We start from the raw sequence: 19,171 nt of genomic DNA on the forward strand, positions 1-19,171 counted from the left end.
TGGAGGGCTTGGTTTAGGTCTCTGCCTGAGCTATGTTGCAGGTATACTGGTCTCCAGCACTGTATTCTGGCTTGCCTCCAGTCCTGTTTCTGGCCATGTCTCCTAGATGGACCCTGTGCCTACACTGTACCTTCCGGGATGGACCTGGTTCATCACCTCAGCTTCCCTGGGACTGCTGATGTGTGCTGTTGCCAGACCTGCCCACTGTGCATGGGCCCTGCGGTACTGGGTCCTGTTGCTGAGGGCACTGCTTGGACTGGAGTGACCCTTGGCCACTCCATGGAGTAGCCCTGTGCTTGCTTCTACGGATCTGGTCACCTTGCTGAATGATCAGCTGATGCACAAAGCAACACCTACAGCAGGCAGGTCAGTCTGTCTGATTCAGAAATTGATGGATGACTTACTATAAATGCACGGAAGATGTATGGACTGCATTATCTGCGTGTACTGACCCTGAACAGGGACTACTGTTGTCATTAGGGTTCACTGTCATACAGCTGAGCAAAGCCTGTGTTTTTATGTTGGATACCCCAGAGCTGAACACAGTGTTACAATGGGGAGTGTCTGAGTTGGGCAGATGTGCCTTTGCAGGATGTCATCTGTAACTGACCACATCCTCTGTGGCCATAGAGACAGCTAAGAAACACTTTTTTTTTTTGCTGTGGGTATGAATAGCAGCAGAGTATAGTTTATAGGGGTGCAGTACTTCTGCAGGAGGCAGTTTTTGGTATCTGTTGTATGGCTCCTGAAGGGAATTGCTCTGTTGCACATGGGAGTTAGGTCAGGAGCAGTTGGCGAAGTCCTGCCTCAGAGAGTCCTTCTCACACAGTTCTCTTTACAGAGTGGGGAACTGGGAACTTGAGTAAATACTACGAAACCTGCACAAAGTAATGAGGTGTATGATTAGATAATGATTACGATGATGGTGGGGTTTGTTTCCCAGAGGACTTGTGGGAGCTGCACCTGTTTGGAGAAGACTGAGAGGGGATCTCATTAATGCGAGTATCTCAAAGTCTGGTGCCACTCTTTACCGTGGTGCCCAGCAACAGGACGAGGAGCAATGGCCATAAACTAAAACACAAGAAGTTTCACCTCAACATGAGGAAGAACTTCTTTACCTGGAGGGTGGCAGAGCCCTGGCACAGGCTGCCCAGGGGAGCTGCAGGGTCTCCTTCTGCCTGGACACGTTCCTGTGTAACCTGCTCCCGGTGGCCCTGCCTCGGCAGGGGGTTGGACTGAATGTCTTCCAGAGCTCCCTTCCGACCACAGCGATTCTGTGAGCGGGGAGTCCTCCGCAGTGTGCAGGCTGGGACTCGGGGCAGTGCGCAGGAACGAGAACCACCTCCGTCCCCGGGCGGGCGCTGGCGGTGGGTTCATCTTCCACGACCCGTCTCCCCTCAAGCGCGAGGAGCGCAGGTAACCGCCCCTCCGCGCCCCCACCTCCTGCTTCCAACCCCAGCCCCCTTCGGCAGCCGCTCGCTCCTGCCGTGACAACCCCGGCTTTCCCTCAGCGGCCGCGCAGGCGCGCTCCCGCGCGGGGAAGGTGGGTGGGTGGCTGGCGCATGCGCGGTGTGGCGGCAGGAACCGAAACTCCACGGCGTTCCCGCGCCGGGGGCGGGGCGGGGCGCAGTGCGTGGCGGGCGGTGGCGGTTCCTGCCCCCTCTTCCCCATCCCAACCCCCCCCCCCCCCCCCCCGCGGGGCGGGGCCGGCGGCTCGCGAGCGGGGCCATTTCAGCGCGCGGCACCGGCGGGCAGGCCGGGATGCGCGCGGCGTCCCGCGGCTGCCAGCCCGTCGCCGGCCGCGTGCCCCTGTGCAGCGGGCGCTGAGTCGCCCCTTTCCTCGCGCTCTCCCGCCGCCGGCAGCGCCATGGCGGCCCCCAGCAGCATCGTGCCCGCCATGGCGAGTAAAACCAAGACCAAGAAGAAGCACTTCGTGGCGCAAAAAGTGAAGTTGTTCCGGGCTAGCGACCCGCTGCTCAGCGTCCTCATGTGGGGGGTCAACCACTCGGTAAGCGCTGCTCCGCCGCACGCCTCCCGGCTGCTCCGACGGGGCATCGCCCCCCGCGGGCTGCGCCCAGGGAAGGGCGATGCGGAGGGGGCGGACGGGGCCGGGGGACGCGCGTGCCGCCGGTTGTAGCCCTGAGCTCTGGTAGGCTCTGGGAGCTCGGTACCGGGTGCGGTGGTTGCGGGCGGGGGGCGCCGTCGCAGGCTGCGGCGCCCAGCCGGGGCCGGGGGCAGGCGAACCGTGGAGCTGCCACCGCCGTGCCTGCGGTAACCTGTGTCCCGTCGGTCCCGGTTCCGCTCGTCCAGCACCGCGCAGGGTGGTGGCTGTGAGCGGACGGTGCTGCGAGCGGAGCCGGTGTCGCTCCGGTCCCGCCGCCACCCGCGGGCGGGCGGTGCGTAAATGCATGTGGTGGGGTTAAATAATAAGAGCTGATCCCACCCGGATACGGGCGTTCAAGTAGCGAAGTTGTTCCCGTCACCCGCGCCGCTCGCCCCGGCGAGTGTCCGCCGCCGGTGTGTGGTGCGGGGGGAGGGGAGGCGGGCCGCGCTCCGGTGTGGCAGAGCGGCGGAATTGCAGCGTTCGCGGAGTGCTCCATCACCCTGCGGCGGGCGGGAGCGGCGGCCCTGCGATGGACCGCGGCTGCGGAGGCAGCCTTGCCGTTGCGAGCCTAGTAACGGTGTCACATGGTTTGGGCATTACGAGGCTCAAGGCGCAGCTTTACGTCTTTAAATAGCCACCGTGGCGGGTTAAAAGTGTAGAACCCCGGGGTCACCAAAAATCAGGTGTCGGTCGCGGGAGTGATGCCGAGAACTTACTCCTTGGTCGTGCAAAGTCTGAACGTCCGAACGCTGGTCTGTGTGGGATGCTTCTCGTTGACAGTTATTCTTAAAAGCTCTTACGCTGCAATGTGCAGCTTGAGGTTAGGCTATGAATTTTGTAACAGCTTTGTGGAACAGGAAAAGCAGTCTGTGGCATGCAGTCGGTATTCCTTTTCTTTCCTTAACATCTAAATCCTGTGAGGCTTTCTCCCTTCGTGTACATTTTGCTCATTCTTGCCCAAAGCCTGCAGGCTAAGTATCAAGGCTGAGCACTGTTCAATTGGTGTTAAAGCAGCACCGTGCCCGAAGTGGTGATCTGGTGAATATGCTTTGACTGTAGGTACCAGTATGGTGTTGGTGACGGAGGAAAAGCTCTAGTGAGGTTAAATGCTTTGCTAAAGATAGACATGCGAGGCAGTAGGACACGGTGACAAAGGATTTCAAGTTTTCTGTAGGTCAGCTGTAAGCAGTGGCATCCTGTGTCATGGACTGATAAGGAACTAGATATTTATCTGCAGAGCAAAAAAGGACTCTTAATTGTGCAATTCATGATACGCTGTTTGCTGGAATTGGGCTTAAATACACGACTCTCTTTTGCTCCTTCTTTAGTGGCCAGCATTATTCATAGGAAAATTCGCAAACGGGTCTCTTCAATGAAAGAAAGAGAGCTGATAATTACAGGGTGAGAGACTTCTGCTGAACAGCAGCATGCTACCTATCGGCCATCTCCCTGGGGAGAGACGGGGAGATCTCTTGACAAGGAACAGAGATCTTCCTGTTGCAACAGCTCATTGCTAAATGTGTTCATACTGGAAATGCCACTACTTTCAGGGGAAAGACTTCTCCAGTACAAATAATGACAAAGTAAATAGTGACAAATGTAACATAGTACAAGAGTCTTCTGATAGTGTACAGTGGCATACAGTGCTGTTCCCATTAGAAATGTAATAAAGAAGTGTATTGGTTCATACACATAACATTAGGCTCAAGTCCTTTTTCAAGCTGGGGGCTCAAAGAGCAAGCTCAGCAATACAGTAGATTTGGAGAAATGCAGCTTCATTCATGTTCATATGAAGACAGTGGCTGTAAGCATCAATATCTGCTGCATGTTCTGTGGATGTTATCACATTTCTTTACACTTTTGCAAGGTGTAGTCATGATTAATGCTTTGGGTCCCATGGAAGTAAAATCCCTCTGAATGAGAGAGGATGAAAAAGCTCAAATTAATTAATGTGTCCAAATCTAAACAGCACTTCTTAGTCAAGAATGCAGCACTCAAGTGTTGCAGGCTGCTCTGTTAGATGCTTACCCTGTCAGTTTGTAATGTTTGATGTGGCACCATCCATCAAATGAAAACAAGTGTTCAGTGTGGCCGGACTCCCTTATCGCAAATAAGAATTTTTTATGGGAGAAATACAAATTATGTACTTGGATTCATTAAGAACAGGAATTGAGGATCCTTGAGTTTCTTGACAGAATAACCAGAAATCCACAAGCAAAATTCAGACTAAGAAATGAACATAGACCATAGTTCATGATGATAGTAATTACATAAACTTAGACCATAGTAGCCTGAAAGATCGTATGCAAGACTGGTTCCAGTGTGGTGCATGTCAATTTATGAGACAGTACCAGTGTCTGAGTATTATTAACTGTTTGGGGCATAGGTATGTATTGAAATAGTGAAGCTGATATACAGTTCCCGCAGTTCTTACAGGTTGTGGCGTCTATTAGAAGGAAGCACTTGGTGAAGACAAAGAGGGGAAAAAAGGATTTTTCTTCAGGTTTTTAACCTTTAGATCTTGGGGCCAAAATATCACTATTACTTGATGGCTGAGTTTTGGAGGATTTTCAGATTTTAAATTCAATGTGTAAAGAAGCTTCATCTAAGGAAGCAGTTACAAGAACCGTTGTCTTTCCTCTCCTGGCCTGGGAGGAAACATGACACTAAAGCAGGAGGCTTACAGCAAAGATGTGAATTCTTAATGCAGAAAAAAATCTGCATTGAAGTGTCTGTTACCCAAGGTTCTTGTAAATTCACCCTCCCCTTGCCGAGAAACTAAGGAAATTGCTTTGGTGATCTCTGCTGTTGTTTAGGTAGAAGTAGAGAGATACCTAGGGCAAAATACTATTTGGTAATGCAGTCAAAATAAGTAATAACTTAGAAGGGCGTGTGTGGGGAAAGCATGGGAACATTACCCAAATATCTTAAAAAGTAATCCTAAAAAGTAAGGGAACACATATTAGCATTCAGAGCTGTAAAATGCATTTCTTGGTATGCTGAAAAACACTGTTGAATGAAACTGGTGCTAAGTAAAAGGGAAAGCAACTGTGTCCCACTTAGTAGATGACATTAATACTGATAACAGCAGCAAAGACTAATTGTCAGTGTTCTTGGATCTTGCAGGCATCGGCATCATTAAGAGTTAATCTTGTTTCTTTTACCCTGTGTCAGAGATGATCTGGCTGTGCTGCTGAAGCAAATACTTAAACTCTGTGGTTAGTATGACTTAAAGCTATATTTTTTGTTAATGTAATTGTAACAATTCATTTACAACCAGTGTGGTAAATAACATTATTACTTCCATATTGTCACTGCTGCTGGATGTCCAGTAACTGCAGGAAGGAAAGTTACATTAGGCATGGAACTTTTGCTTGATGCTTTTGGAAGTAATTCTTCCCTCCTTGTTTTCTGTGCCAAAAATGAAAGCTGGAGATTCTTGTGTTTCTGCACCCTGTGACGATTGTCCCAGGCACACTGTTGGTGAGTCTGCTCTCACTTGTGTTGCTTGCCTGCTTCTGTTAGAAGCTTGTTAAGAAAGCTGGGAATTTGTAGGGAGCTAAGATTATGCCTTTCAAAACATATCGCCCCCAAAGATGGAAGAAAACCAGTGCAAGTGGGGTGTTTTTGTAACTGATTTTGAGGTAAAGAATGACTGCTGAAGACTTTACCTGCTGTGTCAACCAGTAAATTGCATGTATTTGGGGGAAGAGAATGAATGCTTAAGGATGTTGCTGAGCATACTGTATGTACAAGGTTAAAAAAAAAAAACCCAAGCAAACCAAACCCAGCACCACCCCGCAGCCCATGGAATTTGTAATCACCATCTGTTTCTTAGATGATTACAAGCTGATGTAGAAATTTAGCAGTTCCTGACTTCTTAGTGACACTTGCTGCAGAACAAACAAATGTAACAATAAGAATACGTGGAGCAAATGACTTCTCCTCTTCCCCCAGTTTGTATTGCTGAGTACATCAGAAAGTGTACTTTCTGTGGGTGAAGAATCCAACAGATAATAAACTCCAGGGCCACCTTCAACTTCCCGCGTGGGGCATTGTGAGCTTGTTGCTGCTGTTGCACTCTTGGCTATGATCTGGCTTGATCTTTTTAACGGAAGTGGAACAACACCAAGACAGAATAATATCAGAAGGAGCAAGAGCTGTGGGACTCCTCTGTCTACCAGTGTAACTCCTGGGTTCATTCGCTGTTACAGGTGTACTGAGTAAATGCATTTCCCCCTTGTACACAGTAGGATATATTTGATCATGTTAGGAAAGCATCTGTATCTCTACAGAAAGCTATAGAATATCTGTGTTTTTGTCAGTTTTCAGTTTGGTTTTTTTTTCTTAGTTAACATACTTCTATTCCCTGTTACAAAATATTATCCAGAGAAATACACACATAGCTCACTTACGCCTGCCCTTGTGTTTTAACAGGGCACTGGAGAGCTTGTAAGTAAATGTGTGCCCTCTCAGCTTATGCCATAAATCAAGTTTCTTCTGATTTACCTACTCTATCTCCTAGGAACTTCCTATCCTGAGACTGTATATTTAGGAAAATGACACTGGAAAGAACTTACTGGGTAGATAATTAGCAAAATGAAGTCTAAAATAATTAAAAGCTAGGTTATGCCTTCTGAAATAAAAACTATGGGCTTCTGTTCGTGGTTGGTCTCCTTTAAAGAGAGGGGAGGAAAAATCCAGAAAAAAACAGACCCACAGCACTTACTACCACCAGTATATCCCTGTAAACTGTGGGAGTTGATCGACTTCTGGCTCTGTATTTTTAATATATGTTTAAATGCTGATGAGACTAGTGACACTCTAAGGATATGGAGCTATAATGGTCACCCATAGCATTGCTGTCAGCACAACATGTTGGTTGGAAACAGTCTTGAAACAGGGAGGGCTGATCATCAGTTGTGTTGCTAGTATTTGTATGTAATGCAGAACATCACTACTGCAGTTGTGCCCTAAATGGCTTTTCAAAAAGACTGAGTCAAAGTAAAACTGAAGTTACAGATCTTGGAGTTAACTTGCGATCTGTAAGAGTGAGCTTGGGGAAAAAAAAAAGCCTAATCTTACTAATTTTTTAATGGAGGTTGAGGTAGACTACTTGGAGAAAGCTTCTAAGAAGCAACATATTAAAAAGAATTGATTACAGCACAGCAGATAATAAAGTAATTTTAATTACTTTAAAATAAAGACAGCTGGGCACTCAGCCCAGATGTTTGTATATAGAAGGAAGTAGAACAGGAAGAGCTGTTTATTGAGAACTTGGTCCTTTTTCTGGGTGTCAAGCTTTATGTACTGCAGAAATTAATTTGATGCTGCTCTTGCAACTGAGTAGGTGGACTAGTAGAAATACCAATTGTAAATATTTATTAAAATTAGGTTAAAGGAAGTAAATGTTCCTCTGTGAAATACAAATGAGTGATATTTCGTGTCCTTTTCTGAACTGTTGAAAGAGATGCATACAATAGCTTCTACGTGAGATGGGAAGAGCTATGGAAAGAGCTCTGACTGTTTCAAAGCTACCTTGCATAGTTCCTTCTGCTCTACAAGGCAAGGTTCTGCAAAAACTAGGATTTTGTTTGCCTATAGGGTTTTTTTTTTTAATCTGAATTTCATTAACTGCAGTGGGCAGGGCTGGACGATGTTCAGTGAAGCAAACGGGTAGCACAGATTTGTTTCGCTGACTCAGTTTAGTCATCTTATTTGACTGTCCCGCATCAGATGCCTTAAAGTGTCTCTAGGGGATTATTTTTTAATTTCGTGCTCACTAAAGAATTAGGCCCATTGGCCAGAGCCTGGTAGAGCTTTATTTTCCTCCTGTAGTTTCAGGGTGCCAAACTTTATTATAACTGACTTACCCTGTTATGCAGGTCCTGCTGTACAAACCAATCCTCTTTTCCCCTCTTCCTTGAAAGTGGGTTGTGCCATAGGGTTCCATGGGCTAGCTGTACATTATGCAACTTCGCAACAACTGTAGAGTAAGGTGAAACTACCTATTATTTACAGACCTTCAGCTTAATCTCGCCAGAGTTAAGCACTCTGTTTTAGTCATACTGGCTTACAGAGAGCTTGACTTGTTGAAAGGTCAGACATCTTTGTTGAGCTATGAGGCTTTAAAGGCTTGAAAGAAGTACATGCTCATCTTCACTTTCTCCTGACTTTTAAGTGACTGACTGCTGTTAGGGGTAGTTGACTTCAGTATGAATTCATTATTCTGTGTTTGCTTTAAGGCCTATTTCCATATTTTTCCACTCTTTGTACTCTGTGCTTACTATTAGATGTCTAACAAAAGTCCCGATTTCTCTTTCTCATTTTCACTGTTGGTAAAGCACATGTTTATACTTAGCAAAATAGCTGAAGCGGTCTAAGAAATTGTTGCCTCAGGTATGGGATGGTAATGACGGTCTTTGTTTGTCTTCATGGTCTGCATCCTGGTACATGGTGAAATGGGTTAGCAGTGAATTGCTGAGGTGGTGACTTCTTGCTCTCTGAACATCTGTCTTAACAATTTTCCTGTGGAGCCTGTGCTGCTCTATAATAAGTTAATTAGTTTTGTGTTCAGAGATTGCTTAATAAGGGTGTTGTGAAAATTATTTGAAGTAGCTGAATGCTGTAGTGATGGATGTGACAAACTGAAAAGAAAACATTAGTTTTATCTTCAAAGAGCTGGGTTGAATGGTTTGCAGTAGAAATGCTTAATGGCCATATACTTAATTTTCATCGGACTTTGTGAACAACTGCCTTGTGTACTGAGGCAAGGCAATTAGTCTAATCCAGCTCTTTTGTGTACATTATAAGTTCCCAAGGCAGCCTTAATATTCTTAACACAGCTGTGGCTATATGCATGATACTTTTAGATTGTAAGACAAAACTGGAAAAAACCACATTCCCTTATGTGGCACTGTTAGAAAGCTTGTTGAGCTCCTTGGTGAGGCTAGGATGTATAGAACCACTTCTAGCTGCTTCAGCTAACTGGTTTAATCTTTCATGTTTCCCAGGTTCCTTTTTGATGTTTCAGCCGTGCTCTCTCTGCTATTCCAGTTTGCACTTTAAGTCTTTGCCATTCCAGTCTTCATGGTTAACAAGGTCAACCATATCTGTTTTCCTTATCAGTAACTACCCAGCTCCAAAGTAATCATCCAGTGAAAGTAATACCTCTTGAGGAGTTTTTAGGTAGACCATAGTTCACTAAAGTTCATCATCTGGCCCTGCAAACACCTGTGCCAGCACAAACTGTGTGGAGTTGGTGCAAAAGCAGAAAAGATGGGACAGAATAACTCCTTTGTAGGTAAGTGCTGGCTTAAGCTAGCATAAGGTTAGTAAGACCGCAACCTTCATAATACTGAAGCCAGCTAAACCTGGGGCTTCAGGTCTTGTTTTCACTCTGACACTGATCAGATCCTGCGAGGTAAAATCGGTGATGTACTATGATCCTCCTTCTCACCTGGGGAGGTATGCTAAAGGAAAAACTAATGCAGAAGAGTGAATAGGGTAGGGCTGTTGTACTGCAGGAGGCCATATCCGGAAGTGTCAGTCCCAGCTTAAAAGGAGAGCTGCAGACACTGCAGGGAGAGCGGAGGGAAGAGAATCACAGTTTGGTCTTTGGAACATGCTGAACCATCTAACATAATTTGCCTATTTAGGTAGAGAGTTAATGTTTTCAGAAAAGTTGTAATGGCTTCCTAGGGGCTGAGATTTTTGAAGTTGCTTTTAGATGTAAATGTCAGCATTTGGAAGACCTTCTAAATAATAGTAATTCTTGAAAATCCTACCTTAAATGTTTTCTTGTAGGAAGTCAAGCATGTAGTTGTAGTAACTGACTTCCAGGGCTTTTTTGGAGTAAGAGAGAGAGGAAAATACCCAACTTGGTTGGCATAAAACCAGTCAAAAGAAAGCAGCATATTGACAGTTTTATTAAATAGTGCTCAGTTTTGGTTAAGTATGATCAGCTTTTGGTGCCAAGGCTCATTAATTCTGTTCTTAAACTAATAGTTCTGATATAATGTCCTTAATCTGTGACATGTCCTGTTGCAAAGTAGACTTAAAGCTCTTTGGCAGAGTTTAGCTCTGCTTTGATGGTGTTGCCTGGTGTTTTGTAGACCCATACTACATAATTTGGGTACCAGACCCATTCTTCGGACAGCAGGTTCCAATGTAGCAGGGTTGCTGGCTGTGTTCCTGTTTGTTCAGTGCACTTGTTTTCTCTGTCAGCCATGTAAATTGTCTGTAATTAGAGAGTATGTATTGGTGTTAGTGTGGCGTGGCCCTCCTTGTGGGTTGGGTTCTGGATGATTATAACAATTTTCTAGAGGAGCTCAGAGAAATGCTCTTTAAGTATGTAATTGTCAGCATCTTTACAGCAAGTAAATCTGATGCATTATGGTTGCCTGGAGCTGTGCAGAAATTGGAAGATTGACATAACAAAAGCAAGGTTGCTAATCACAGAGCTTCCTGCTTCAGTCTTTCTGACTGTTTATGTTGTTACATAAATGTAGAGCTAGCTTTGGGAGACCAATTGGCAAATGCTGAAAATTGAGGAAGCAAACTGAGTTTTGAGTCAAACGAGGAATGGGACACCTGTTGTTTTATGTTTTTACAGTTAGTGCATTGTTTTACTTTGGTTTACATTTTACATTCACATGTTTTACAATTTGCTGCTTCTTAAAATAAATGCCTAATTGTAGACAAGGTTACTTTTGGCTTGTATGTAATTCTGAGAACAGTGACACAAACACTTGCATTAGAACATAGTGGCTCAAAAATTTGTGCCTCTTCAGTTGAGTATCCCTTTTTCATAAAGCATTTAATGATTATTCTTTTGCAAGTAATGAAAACAATCACTAAGATGCTGTTTGGGTTGATCACTGTTCTCTGGAGTTTGTACTTGGGTACTGTTTTGTTTCTGGGTGTTTTCTATACCTTTTCCAGTTCTGAAAGAAAAATCTGATCTCTTCCAGACTTAAACAGCCAATATAAAGAGATACAGCTCTTCTTGATTCTTAAAGTACGTATCTGAGGCTACTTGGTCCAAGTAGTTACAGTATTTAAAAGCTTATACTTGAAATAAAGCCCTTGAAGAGGAAGTGCTTACCAACACATTCTGTCTCAAGCTGGCCATTCAGAAGTGCTGGTTGTCTTTCTGGGGAAGATAGCAGTCTCCAACAAGCTAACTTTACTGGAAAGCCCATACCCCCCTCCTCCTCCTTAGACACTGCAAACGTGCAGTTGGAGGACTCAGAAATTACTCACTTGGCCTGAAATGCAGTGTCAGATGCTTGGTGAGGTGCTGCAGATCAGCACCACCCTCTTGTGCAGCAGCTTGGGGCTGATGCAAGCTAGGGTTTCCCTGCTGGTCTTGACGTTTTTCCCCCTCTGGTGATAATAAGGTCAGCAAAGAAGGATTGAAGAGGAATTTTCTGGTATAATTATTCTTCAGGTCTTACGTGGAATTGTCAGATTAGTGAGTTTCAGTGTGAGTCATGATTCACTTGCAATCTGTGATATGTAAACCAGCCTTCTCTTGTGCTTGTGCAGTGGACAGGACCAAACAACAAGAAAAGCATTTCTGGATATTCCCCAGGCCCACAGAATTCAAATAATAAAACTAATTTACAGAAACAAAAGCTTAGTACTTGTTAACAAACACATGTACCCGCTTGCAGGCAAAAAGCACTGAAACCACTGTTTTCAGAATGTCTTGCCCATTTTTATGGACTCGGGGACTTCCTGATATAGCAGTTCTTCCAGCTGTTATTTTGGGCTTCAGCTGATTCAACAATGCTGCTCTCTCTTGCCTACCTACAGCTGCAGGCAGTTGTAGCTGATTGTTTTGTTTGAGTGAGCAATGTCCTTCAGGCTGGTTGGCTCAGGGATGTTAATGGGGTTCAGATGTCTCTGGACACACAGAACTGTGCACTCCTTGTCCCTCTTCAGCTTGTTCTGTTACAGTACGTCAAAGCAGGAAAGTATTGAAATATTGAGCATCTTGAATCTTGCTGCTGTTCTACACCTTTATCTTGGTGGTAGTGGGTGGATTTTTCTCCTCTGCTACCACATTTCCCAATACCACTTCTCAGTTGTTGGTTTTTGAGCTTGTTGGGTTTTTTTTCCCTGTGTGCAGCAGTTACCTGTGGTTGGTAGTGGTGTTCACTTTTCAAACTAGTTACTCTTCTGACAGTATTCCTGTATTTGCTGTATTCATCAGAGATTCTTCCTTGGAATATCTGAAGTTCCTTCCTTGGAAGGTGTTGTTTGGATAGGACCATTAAAAAATGGTCCTACTTGTTGAGGAAATCTTCCAGGCTTTCATATGAAAGTCTTAAACTTTTTAATTTTCCTGCAAGTCACTCCCTAAGGTTTTCTGGTTGAATGTGATTTCCTTCCCAGTTAAAGGCTGAGCACCTAAGAATTCACTGGAAGAACCTGAAAGTAGTGATTCCTCCTGCATGATGTATTGGTTCCTCGTGCATGATGGGTTGATCACATGGAAGATGGAGGCCCATTGGGGTATGGACTGTGACTCTTTTCACAATGGGCTTCTTCTTGCTAACTAATTTGGAGATGTGCCTGAGGTCTCATTCACACTACTATAAATGCCCTTCAAAATGCAGAGGTGCTCCATTCCTGAAAAGTCATGCTTCTCATCATTTTGCAGTAAAATGTATGTAATGATGTGTAGCCTGGGGGGTGTCTTTGTGTTGCTGAAGTGCCTAAGCTATCCTTGTTACTTGGCAGGTAAAAATGCTTGTTTATCTAGACTTAGGAGTTTTGTTAGGAAAACATTCCTCTTGTTTGGCTTTGTCCCAGGATACCATACTATTGTGTCTTCACAATACTGAACAAAAGTTTGGAAGTAAAGTTTAATTAACAGAGGGAGTTGAGAGGTATAGAAATATGGCTAGCTGGCAGGCAGTAATTCAGTGACTTAAGTAGCTGTTGCTATGTGTGAATGTTTACCTCAATAGCAATGCTGAAAGTAATAAACCTGAAGTAACCTGCTTGCTTTATTTGTGGTGCCTTTCTGAACTGCAGACGTTGTCCAGGTGATGCGTCACAGACACACAACTAGTATTCCAGGGTTGGTTGTTCTTCAATTGAACTTGTATTCTGACAAATGTTAGCCTCTTGGTAAGCAAAAATGAAAGGAACCTGGATCATCTGTGTCTTGCAGATTGATTCTTGACATGTATATAGTGTGTTCCTCAAAAGAAAAAAGTGAGGGAGAGATGAGGAGGGTGTGTGTGTGTTTGAAATGTTCTGTGAGTATTGGACTTGCTGGTCAAAGGCTCTGAAAAGTTACTTGGGAGATGACTTTGTTTCTGGCATGGCAACCATTGTTTATGTTTGAGAAATGAAACCCCTTTGTTAAAGGAAGAACACAGATTGTAGAGATCTCAAGATGGAAGTGGTATAGCTACTCATCAAGACATGTTTTTACTGCAAAGGCTTCCCTCATTTTCTTCACCTACTACTGAAAACTGACTCAAATAGTAGGGCAAGGTAGTACAGATCTTTTGGGTGATAAAACTTAGTACTAAGTGTTCAAGTAGGTGGAAGAAGCAAGAAAGCTGAGATAGTAAAGCATAATCCTTGAGCTAAATGTTTACCATTGCTTACCTAGCGGACAAGTTTGAGCTCGGAATTGTTTTTTCAGGTTCATCCTAGCTATGTTTTGTGCCGTTTTCCTCTTATTTGATAGACTAAGGAATTAAACTATGTAAGAAGTTTTTCAAAGAAGCAGTCAAATGTCACCTCCTCTGCTAAGCTTCTTTGCTGAGGGATGCAAATGCTCAGCTTTTCAGACATGAGGGAGTGTATCTGAAACTATGTGCCTCAGTGCACCCCATTTTTTTCTGTACCATATTGCAATACAGACCTAATAGTAGTTGACTGAGTAGTCTTGTTTTCTCCCTCTCCTCATGTGCTTTATATGCCTAATATTTTTGAATATAATTCTGTGAGCTGTAACCATGTAGGGTACTTACTTTGTGAAAATGTTCTCTTGGTTGTTGAAATGTATTTAGTCCAGGAATGCTAAACCTTATCATAGCATTGTTGATGCAGTTGCGCCATACAGCTCTCTACATCTTGTGCCAAGCTTCTTAATTACTCTTTGGAAAACATGCACGTGTCTGGCAAAACTAGCTTCCAGTTAGTTTTAGCAAAGTTTTCAGATATATCTGATTGCTTAGAGCTTGAGGTAGGGTGGATGAAAGGGTCCAGTCCCACCTTCTGCATTTGATGTTTTTAGCATCACTTTGCTGTAACTTGCTCTTCCAAGCTGAGGCTTCAGAGACCATTTCTTCAACAAGCCTGACAAACCAGGAATAAAAATGCTCAGCTTTTAGTCTCCTTGAACACAAAATAAACACTGTGCAGTGAGTCACAGCATTGCCACTGCATAACTGAGTGGAGCTTGCAGTTTTTAATATTTTTATTTTGGAAATAGGCTAGTCAAAAGATTGGTATTGTTGGATTTTACTGTATCTTCCAGGACAGAATAGCTGATTTCCTGCCTAATTAACCTATTGCTTTGTGAAGTGGTTTCTAAAGCCTTGAGATCCTGTGCATTTACATATATTTGCATAAATAATGCAAGAAGGGAGGTGCTCTGGAGAATATGACTGGGACTTCTGGTGGAGTTGGCAGGATTCGCTGTTGCACTTAGTTACCTGTTTCACAGCTCCCTCTGTGACAAAGCAGACAGCTTTGCAGCTACCTTGGAAAGGCATACTAAATGAAATGAAACAGTGATAGAACTGCGGTCAAACAAATCCAGCCTTAGAGCTCTGCTCCTAGGCTAGTCACACTGGCTCAGGTTATAGGCAGTGAAATCCACTCTTAAAAGCGTGTGAGGTGATTGATCAGATAGAGCTGTTTATCCAGTGTGCATGTCTGAAGTTTTGGAAAGATAATTGCCACCAGGAGTTTGAATGCCATTCAAATGGTGCAGGATCATTTTAAAGCTGAGTTAAACAGACAGCCAATGGAAACTTGCCACAATATTGTTTATCTTTAACTATCCAGGCTATGACTGTGAACTAGTTGCATTGCTTTAATGGAAACATACAATATTTCCTGTGTGAATATAAACGCATTTACACAAGTGACATTTTCCTTGTCAGTTAACACCAACAGTATGAAACTGAAGGCATTTAATCTTGTTAACTTTCCATGGTGATTTACTAATGAACTTAATTATTTATTAGCTTTTTTTTTTCCCTTTTTTCCTTCCAAGGTCGACTTAAGGTTGAGACGCATGAAATAGTAACTAACCTGAAGCTGGTAACGCTGCAGTGTAAAGGCTTTGCTCCTAAAGATTTCCAGAGATCTAAAGCTGGTGTTGCATCTTCCCTCTCTCTGGAAGGGAAGAGTTTTTCCTAGAACAGAGGGTAATTTTGTTTGGGGGTTAATGTGATTTTTTTGGACAGTTAGGTTTTTCTGATTTCTGGATAAGTTGTTGGATAAAGGCATGGCTTTGCCATCAGAGTTGGCAAATGTGAGGGAACAGTAGCACAAAGGGGTGGTCCTACCTAAAACCTCACCTTTCTGCAGGCACAGGAGAGGTCCTTTAACAGGAGTGTAAGTGTGGCCATGTGGTCAGCCAGGTGAGCAGCATGTCCTGCTGAAAGCCAGTCCTCTCTGGAGGTTGGCAGACAGGAGCAGAAGGGACAGGGATGGTGTATGGGTTGCTCTTGTTTAAAATAATGAGGAAAACTTGCCTCTTATGGCCTCTTCCCTTCTGTTTTTGAATGTGCATCATTTACACCTCAGTAGCTGTGTCCCTTTCCAGACTAGAGTTGTGTCTTAGTAAACCTTTCCCTGAGGGACAGCTTACACTTACTCTTAACAATTTGCTGGATAGGTAATGCTGTATTAGCTTGTTTGCATCTACATGTCTTCAGGGAATCTGACTATACGCTCCCAGTAAGAGCCTTGGAAGTGATAGCTTTAAATTGTGGTTCTGTTTTAGATGTTACTTCACTTCTACTTTCAGAAGCAGGAGTTGTTGGGCCTGGTCCTATTCTTACCTTCCTTTTTTCACTGTCCTCAGTATTATACCCTTGCCCAAGCTGTTGAACTTACCAATTCAGAAGGAAAAATATCCTTTTTTAGGAATATTGTGGCATGTGACAGGTACCAGAGCCAGTGCAAAAGGGATAGGCAGAACTGCCTGGCAAGGTTCAGGGAGTAGCTGTGCAATGAGTCTTGTCCCCTTTGTGATAGGAGCAAGCTGTTGGGTTTAGTGTCTTGCATCTTTTCAGCCTCATTCTTTTTAGTTAAATCACTCATATTGGGTACCTTTGCAGACTCTCACAGCAGGGCTACTCTATAGCTGTCTTTAGCAAGCAGGTTTAATATTTACATGGCCAAAAACTGTGAGGACTTTATTTGAGATGACATGCTTTTTTTTTCCCTCTGGAGCCACAATGCACTGCCATGTGTTTTATATGGTACATCTAGTACTTACTGTCTTACTGAGAACTTGTTCTGCATCCACTGCTGTCCAACACACATTTTTAATTTGTGCTTTTGTTCAGAGACTGACATAAGTCTTTTCTCTCTTCCACTCCAATAAAAGACATGCTTCAAGTTCGAGTGGTTTCTTCCCTGAGTGATGTAATTCTTTTGTTATGCAGTCTTTCTATTAGACTGTGTCCTGTCAGTACAAATTGAAGCAGATCAGCAGTGATACCTGTGGCATAAGGTAAAGGGATAAATAGCTATGATCAAGCCCTTCTCAACTGTGTCTGTGGCTTTAATAAAAGGAGGCCAAGTTCCTACTGCTTAGTTTATGCTGGCTTTAGTATTTGTCTGATCATCCAGCAAATCAGTTCAGCTTGCTAAAAGATGAGAGACTAATCTGGCAAAAAGTCTGTGTTTTGCAGTTTTGTTTTGCTCTTGTTTTGCAGGGTTCAAAGGCTGAATCGACTTGCTTTCTGATCGAGGGGTTCGGTAGAGAGGGGGGGAAGAGGAGAGACTGCTCCCTCCTGCCAAGCAGCAACCATGTATGTAATTCAGCTCAGCTGTGAAGCAAAAGGCTGGAAGCCTGCAGCCAGAGCTGATCTAACTGCTGGCTACTGGTTGGGTTGGTCTCCACCAGCTGAGCTCAACAAAAGGCCCATCACATGCCAGAGGGGTAGGAGGCAGGATCTGGCCAACAAGCTGGCTTAGACAGCCACTCTGAGCTACAGAGATGGTGAGCAAAATTAACACTATAGTGCTGCATTTTATTGTACAGTAGTCCTTTTGAGTTTGAAGCAGTTACTCATATTGAAGCAGTTACTCATATTCACACAGGGCATGTGCATTAGATTCTTCCAGAGTATTCTAGACCTGCTACTGAACCGGTATTGTGGGTTTTTTTTTGTGGTTTGTTCTTTTTGTTTTAGAGCTTCCCTTTTCTAGCATTGTTTCTGCAAGAGTTGTTTCAGTCGTGGCTACCTACTTTGGTTCTTTTCTTAAGTAACCTGGGATGTTCTCTGATACCTTACGTCAATAAAATGCTATCACATGAAGGTCTCCAGAGAATTATGACTGCATGCTTGTGCAGATGTTCCTGGGACATGTTACACTCCCCCAGTTTTCTTGGTATGTGGCCAAACTAGCTTATCTCATTTTGATGTTGTGTCATGCACACTTTTAGTTATTGTGATTGGTTCTAACACTTCCTTCTCCTTATGGCATTTTCTGCACAATGCTATTGTAAGAGCTATGTATTGATGCATGTCATGACTCTGATAAGCAGTAGATTTGAATGAGGTTTTTGGACAAGACTTTTGGTGCCTGGTTCTAAAATACACTTAGATAGCTCTGGTAAATGCTTGAACTTTCATTTTTTTACCTCAAGATTAAACTTCGTACTTGAATTCAGATCTTGCATGTTAGTTTTCTTATGTTGGGTGTCGCTAGTGCCTTGCTTTCCTAGGGTTCATTTGCAAAAGGTACCAAATATATTTGAAATTGAGGTGGGATTAAGTATATCTGACTGTGTACATCTCTAAGATGCAGATGTATTGGTGGTGAGGTAGACAGCTACTTTTATATGTGCAATAAAGGAAAACAGCAAATACCATACCAGAAGCAGAGAATGGCATATTTGAATACATCCTTGTAATTTCAGGGGACTTAAAACACAATCAGTGGTCTTGGCAGATAGCCAAGGGCACAGGCGGCTTCTGGAACTCTTCCAGCTGCTAATGGAGTGTGGATTCTGATTAAATTTAACTGTGGCCGCTGAGTCTTGGTCGGCATGTTCCTTGATGTGTTAAAATGTATGTTTTACTAACTATTAATATTTAATTTAAAAATCTGTTTTAATACTTCAAGCAGCTTTACATGTATCCTTATGACATGGATTCCTCCTATATGTTTAGTACAGTAAAGACTGAAACAGCAGCATCATGTGAGTGAGAGGCTGCAGTCCACTACATCTTCTAGGGTTCTACTGTAAAAACTAGCTGTTCTAAAAGCTTTAAAGTATGTGTGTTGGCAGCCTCAAATCCTCCCAAGAAACACTGCTGCAATTAGTTACATGAAGTCTGTTCTGTTGTTGACAGAATGAACTGGTTAAAAAAAAATAACACCTGATATAGCAGAATTGTGGTGTGGGAGATGGGGCCTTCAACAAGATTTCAGGCTTTTAGTTTGGACACAAGCCTGCTGGACCAGTTGTCTGCTCATCCATTTTACTACAGGTTAAACAGCTACAGAGAAATGGAATGATAGAGTGATGCCTCATACTTGCTAGTGAAGGGAAGAACATATTGAAGCAAGATGGTAGAATGAGGTTGTTAATTTAGTTTGGAAGAAACAGAATTTCTCAAGCCTCAGACTCCAGAGACTGACTACTTAAGAATTGCTGGGCTCACATCAAAGGCAAGTCCAGTTCTGCAAGTGCATTCCTCTTAAAATAGCTACAAATGCTTTTTACTTTAATACTACAACTAGTTTGGGAGAAGAGGAAAGTAAATTGCTATAGCATTTGTATGAGCGCTAGTATGAGCCCACAGAGTAGGTGGCCATATATTGAATTAGTTCAGCTCTCTACAT

The 19,171-nt window shown here is 43.6% G+C and overlaps 1 protein-coding gene across 2 annotated transcripts in view; it reads left to right on the forward strand.

Annotated features, from left to right (window-relative positions):
- Nucleotides 1-1,744: 1,744 nt before the first annotated feature.
- The window catches only part of PIP4K2A (phosphatidylinositol-5-phosphate 4-kinase type 2 alpha), a 120,642-nt gene continuing 103,215 nt past the window's right edge, over nucleotides 1,745-19,171 (forward strand). Inside the window, exon 1 of one of the 2 annotated variants that reach the window (XM_061468287.1) lies at nucleotides 1,745-2,008. In XM_061468287.1, the coding sequence (XP_061324271.1) occupies nucleotides 1,868-2,008 (141 nt within the window). In that variant the 5' untranslated portion in view covers nucleotides 1,745-1,867. The remainder of the gene's footprint in view (nucleotides 2,009-19,171) is intronic. The other variant, XM_061468286.1, reaches the window with a different exon arrangement.

The sequence above is a fragment of the Pezoporus flaviventris genome, unplaced genomic scaffold, assembly GCF_033815535.1.
Source record: "Pezoporus flaviventris isolate CSIRO_AGI_PZ_B2104156 unplaced genomic scaffold, CSIRO_AGI_Pfla_v1 ptg000047l, whole genome shotgun sequence".
Taxonomy (NCBI): Eukaryota; Metazoa; Chordata; class Aves; order Psittaciformes; family Psittacidae; genus Pezoporus; species Pezoporus flaviventris.